The 6,194-nt window shown below is 43.1% G+C and overlaps 1 protein-coding gene across 1 annotated transcript in view; it reads right to left on the bottom strand.

Annotated features, from left to right (window-relative positions):
- The window catches only part of LOC120558182 (filamin-B), a 94,147-nt gene extending 88,535 nt beyond the window's left edge, over window positions 1-5,612 (bottom strand). Inside the window, 4 exon segments of the mRNA XM_039799118.1 lie at window positions 4,115-4,212; window positions 4,709-4,733; window positions 4,735-4,862; window positions 5,447-5,612. Coding sequence (XP_039655052.1) covers window positions 4,115-4,212; window positions 4,709-4,733; window positions 4,735-4,862; window positions 5,447-5,612 — 417 coding nt within the window.
- Window positions 5,613-6,194: the final 582 nt, after the last annotated feature.

Here is a 6,194-nt window from a genome sequence, read left to right as displayed (position 1 = left end):
CGCTAGGCTAACGCTAGCTGCTGTCAGGTGTTAACTAGAGTCACGTGTGGTTCTAGATGGGCTGTGGCAATAATTTAGAAAAATAATAGCTTGTGGCAACATATGGAAAAAAACTGGAACTGTGAACTTAGTTCAACATGTTTAAGTATGAACTATGAACTGAACTAGTTCATTTTAAAATGTGTGAACTGAACTTTGAACTAGTTCATGTAGAAAGTGAACTTTCCCAACACTGGGTGTATGTTATGCACTGCGAGTGACCGGTACGGTGCCTTTAAGGGCAGTGATTTACGGCAAGGGTCGTAAAATGTAAGGTTTGGGGCAGTTCAGTAAACGCAACATGAACGGAGCTACAACGGAGTGGTTATTGAGTCCTACACAAACATAATAGAATAGATTTGATTAGGACAATGCACATTAATCAACATTTCTGTAAATGCGCCCTCGGCCAGTGTTAGCCAGTTGGTTAATTTTCAACTGTAGTCCTAGTTGCGTGCATGTCTTTATGGTGGGAAGAAACCGGAGCACCAGGAGGAAACCCACGCAAGCACGGGGAGAACATGCAAACTCCACACAGAAAGGTCTGGGACCACCTGGGTTCGAACCCAGAACCTTCTTGCTGGGAGGCAGAAGTGCTAACCACTGAGCGACCGTGCTGCCTAATAGTGGCGCCGTCCTGAGTTGAAAGCCTACTTTACAACTTTATTATCCAGTTAACAGACGCGTGGTGTTCGTGTCGGCCGCTGTCCATTTCCTAAGGTTCTGAAATGCAAAAATTCTTAGCACCCACGGAGCAAAACAAATAAAATATAACATAAATCGTCGCCTATGACTGGAATGGATCCAATTCTGATAGGGAAACGACTCAGAAAACACCCTCTTCTTCGCCTTGCGCTCTGATCAGTTCCGGCTCACATTGGGCGTTCCAGTTCATCCCAAAAAGGTGTCGGATCGGGTCAGGGTTCTGTGCAGACCAGTCAAGTTCTTCCACATAAAAACATCTCTTTATGGACCTGACTTTGTGTCATGATGACACAGGAGAGGCCGCTCCTCAAACTGTGTTGCATAATCGGAAGAACGTTATTGTCTAAAATGTCTTTGTATGCCTCAGCATTAAGATTTCTCTTCATTGGAACAAAAGGAGCCAAAATCAGGAACACCAGACCCAGTATGTAGACAGGGATGTCCTGACCTGGGTCTCACCCTGGTCACTGCTCTTTCCTTTCTTTAAAATCGTGTTCAACATTCCCCCCCATGAGTCATTCTGCTTCACAGGCTATTTTGGGCCATTTAAAAAAAACTCCTTTAGTGTCAAACCTCGAATGGAATAAACTCCTTTTCCAGGAAACAAAGATGGCCTAAATTAATGTGATGGGTGTGACAGGGAAGTTCGTCAGCTCTGTTGTTTCTGGAGGAGACTTCCTGCAGGTGACAGCTGACTGACAGGAAGCAGAGCATGGCCTAATACAGCCACAAGAACATGTAACTCAGAATGAATGATATCAAAATGAAAGAATGGGTCTTCATAATTACTGCTGAGGAGGGGGACAACAAAATTAGCTCTAATGTCTGCAGAGAAACCTTTTTAATATGTTAATAGACCACTTTAGGCAATTATTCAAAAGTCACCTAAATACGTAACGAATTATTTTCCCGGGAACAGCAATTTGTAAGTCATTATAGTACTTTTTCCTTTCGGTTTCAACTCGAGCTGCAACCTCTTAACCTTCTAACACAAGTGAGTAAAAAAATTAACTGAGGTTCAGTGAGTTTCCTCGGTTGGGTCTATATGTGTGTGTCTGTGTGTGTGTGTGTGTGTGTGTGTGTGTGTGTGTGTGTCTGTGTGTGTTTCTGTGTGTGTGTGTGTGTGTGTGTCTCTGTGTATGCGTGTGTGTGTGTGTGTGTGTGTGTGTGTGTATGTGTCTCTGTGTGTGTGTCTCTGTGTGTGTGCTCTGTGTGTGTGTGTCTCTGTGTGTTTCTGTGTGTGTGTGTGCCTCTGTGTGTGTGCCCTGTGTGTTTCTGTGTGTGTGTGTGTGTGTGTGTCTGTGTGTGTGTGTGTCTCTGTGTGTTTGTCTGTGTGTTTCTGTGTGTGTGTGTGTGTGTGTGTGTGTGTGTGTGTGTGTCTGTGTGTGTCTGTGTGTTTCTGTGTGTTTGTCTGTGTGTTTCTGTGTGTGTGTGTGTGTGTGTGTGTGTGTGTGTGTGTGTCTGTGTGTGTTTGTCTGTGTGTCTGTGTCTGTGTGTGTGTGTGTGTGTCTCTGTGTATGCGTGTGTGTGTGTGTGTGTGTGTATGTGTGTATGTGTCTCTGTGTGTGTGTCTCTGTGTGTGTGTCTCTGTGTGTGTGTGTCTCTGTGTTTGTGTGTCTCTGTGTGTGTGTCTCTGTCTGTATGTGCGTGTGTGTGTGTGTCTCTGTGTCTGTGTGTCTCTGTGTGTGTGTGTGTCTCTGTGTGTGTGTGTGTGTGTGTGTGTGTGTGTGTCTCTGTGTGTGTGTGTGTGTGTGTGTGTGTTTTGTCTGTGTGTGTCTCTGTGTCTCTGTGTGTTTGTCTGTGTGTCGTTGTCTGTGTGTGTGTGTGTGTGTGTGTGTGTGTGTGTCTCTGTGTGTGTGTCTCTGTGTGTGTGTCTCTGAGTGTGTGTTTCTGTGTGTGTGTGTTTCTGTGTGTGTGTCTGTGTGTGTGTGTCTGTGTGTGCGTATGTGTGTGTGTGTGTGTGTGTGCGTGTAAAAGTGTGTGTGTGCGTGTGTGTGTCCGTGTGTGTGTCTGTGTGTGTGTGTGTGTGTCTGTGTGTCGCTGTGTTGTGCATTTGTTGTGTTTTGTCTGTGTCTGTGTGTGTGTGTGTCTCTGTGTGTGTCTCTGTGTGTGTTATGTGTGTGTCTGTGTGTGTGTTTGTCTGTGTGTGTGTGTGTGTGTGTGTGTGTGTGTGTGTGTGTGTGTGTGTGTGTGTGTGTGTGTGTGTGTGTGTGTGTGTGTGTGTGCCTCAACAGCGCCTGGGTGAGATGCTGCCAGCGAGCTAATTCAGAATCAAAATCCGCTTTATTGGTCAGGTTTGCACAAACAAACAGGGAATTTGACTCTGTTTAATCTTTGCTCTCTAAGTACAACACTCACTTAACACATAAGAATAAAAACAGAAGGACAGTGATAAATATATAACATAAATACTGTTAAGTATACAGTATAACAATACAATAGAATGTATTAGTAATTGAAGAGAGGGAAGGAATAGTGCAATATCAGTATCAGTCTGAAATTTAAGATTTCCATTTCAGATTTGCAGTTCAGTGCAATGGTCAAATAAATATTGTAATCCTAAGGTTGAAAATATACATGAGGTAGATGAGCAGAACAGTGTTGATTGACTTTGTTCAGTTTTACGATGGGTGGGGGGGCTATTTCTGGGCGTTCAAAAGAGCGACTGCTTGGGGAAAGAAGCTGTCTGTGTGTCGGCTGGTGTTGGCGAGCAGTGCCCTGTATCTCCTACCAGAGGGAAGGAGGGTGAACAGTTTGTGACCAGGATGTGAGGGGTCTGCAGAGATTTTTGCCGCCCTTTTCCTGATCCTGGACCGGTCCAGGATGGAGGGAAGGGCAGCTCCAATGATCCTCTCTGCAGCCCTAATTGTGCGTTGCATTCTATTGTTCGGCAGCTATTTCCAGGGTGGTATACAGTTAAGACGCAAAGCAAATGTCACCGCGATCATCTAAAGCAGAGATCTTCAACAGGGGTGCAGGACCCCTAGGGGTCCCTCAGAATCACCGCCAGGGGGCCTCCAAAGGTTTTTTCATAAATTAAAATGTCTTAACATAATTCTGACATATTATTAGCAAATAAAACCACCTATCACCACTGATGCTAGGCTCACTGGCCTATAGGTAAGGTAGTCACTAAGATAGCCATTTACCCATACAGTTAATCCTAAGATTCTTGTGCCACATGTTTAATATTAAAAGATGATTTATAAAATCATGCCAACAATTATTGTTTTAATAGCTTGTATCTACTTCATAACCCCCATAATAAACTTTACTGGGAATTAATTATCCAAGTAAAGGGTGTAATATACAGTAGGTTAAAGGTCCAACTGAAGAAGCAGATGTGGACCAGCGTCAGAGAGACTCTTACCTGTGGGATGCCCAGCCAGTCATCGGCCAGCTGCATGGCTTCAGTGGCATTCTCCACTGGTTTCACTGGATCCCAGGTCTCCCAGTCTGGACACAGGCCTGCAAACAGACCACACACACACACACACACACCACAACACTGTTGCACACCAACTTACAACTAGAGTTTAGATTCTCTTGGCACCGGCTTATTTCGCCACTATCCTGGACTGGGCCTTGATCAATTTGTGTTTTTATATTACTTTAGTACCCCTAACTTTGGTAGGGAGGGTGTGCCTCTCCATACTTACATCTGGGGTATATGTGTCATGGTGTGAGTTTTTTTTGATGTATAAACGGCTAATTCTTTTTTTTTTTTTGCACTTTATCGTATGTGCGTAACGTGGTGCTGCTCTCTAGTGGTGGAATCCAATTTCGTACAAGCATGATCTGGTGTTTATTTCATGTTCACTGATCCTGATGAGAATGGGTGTAGATACTCCTGAGCACTATGACCAGACAGACAGGACAGACAGACAGACAGCGACAGACAACCGACGACAGACAGACAGACAGACAGAACAGAAGACAGGAACAGTCAACCAGACGGAAAGGCCTGGTGCACAGCTGTCTACCAGTGCCTCCCAGTGCCTTGCCATTCCTCCAGTCTTGGCTGAAGTTGTTGATTGGCAGATCAGGGACTTTGTGTTGGATCCAGCCCAGCTGTTTAGGGTGCGTCTTTCTATTTCCACAGTTATTTTTTGTTTGATCTTTTGTTTAGTTTTTAATTAATTTTTAATTTAAAAATTTTTTACTATTCTTACATACATTGTACCGTTAATTCTTTATTTGCTTTTTTTTTTTTAATGTTTTTATGCTAGTCTGTTTGGTTTTGTAGCATTGTAACATAGGATTTTAGAAGTGTGGTTATAAATAAAGCTAATAAATAAAAGGCTTTGGCCCCTATCACTTTTAAATATTGAACTCTCAATCGGATACTTGCATTTGCCTAGGTAATTGTACATGGCTTTTGGTTTTACAAAAATAACCAACAACAAGTAACTAAAAAATCGTTAAATACATTTAAATTAAACTAGCAATGAAGACTATTTTGCTAGAAGATGGTGTAGAAGGTGATGGGCTTGCATCCCAATCAGTTTAAAAATCTCTCATCTTTTACTTTCTGATATGACATAGATGATTGTTATTATGGTTTATGATTATGATTAATGATTATGATTATTATTATTTATAATGATTATTATGATGATATTATGATTATTATGATTATTATTATTATTATAATAATAATAATAAACTCAACTGGGTTTAATTACCTTCCTTCACCACTCACATGTGAATGGTAGGTAGTGCGAATCAGAGTCCAACCAGACCAGGATCAGCTTCAGGTTCCCATCCACGATGGCTTTAGAGTCTGAAGGAGAGAAAGAGACAGACCTGAGGTCAAATTCGAGGTTGTGTTCAGGAGACAGAACCATCCGAAGAACTGCCAGACCCATTACAGCACTGTGTGACTGATAACATAACTTTAATATTTCATTTCAGTTCCTCACAGTCAAAGGGAAGTAAAAGCTGAACTGCAGACACCACGGCTTTAGGCTGTGTTTAGACGGAGACGATCGAAGAGTGTCAAAGTGACATTCGTTCTCACTTTTATTCAGCGTTTATCGAGAGTTTTGGGGAAATCAAGGTATGTATGGGGATAGTTTTATGAAATGCGATGTAGCACACACACACCCCCCCCCCCCACACACACACACACACACACAACCACACACACACACACACACACAAACCCACACACACACACACACACACACACACACACCACACCACACACACACACACACACACACACACACACCACCCCCACACACACACACACACCACCACCAACACCACCACACCACCCGTGGTGATGGTGTTTAAATTTGGAGGTGTTCCTTTTGTTTTACTCAAGGCACTCTGAAAACATATTTTTCATTTTCACCCCGCGTTTTGTGTAAACAGGGCCTGAATCTCGCGCCACTTCTGATCAACCTGTCTGGCATCCCACCCTGAAGGTTGCGAGTTTATTTACA

This window comes from Perca fluviatilis, chromosome 4 (assembly GCF_010015445.1).
Source record: "Perca fluviatilis chromosome 4, GENO_Pfluv_1.0, whole genome shotgun sequence".
Lineage (NCBI taxonomy): Eukaryota > Metazoa > Chordata > Actinopteri > Perciformes > Percidae > Perca > Perca fluviatilis.
The sequence above is the reverse complement of the archived record's forward strand: the minus strand, read 5'-3'. Positions and strand labels throughout refer to the sequence as shown.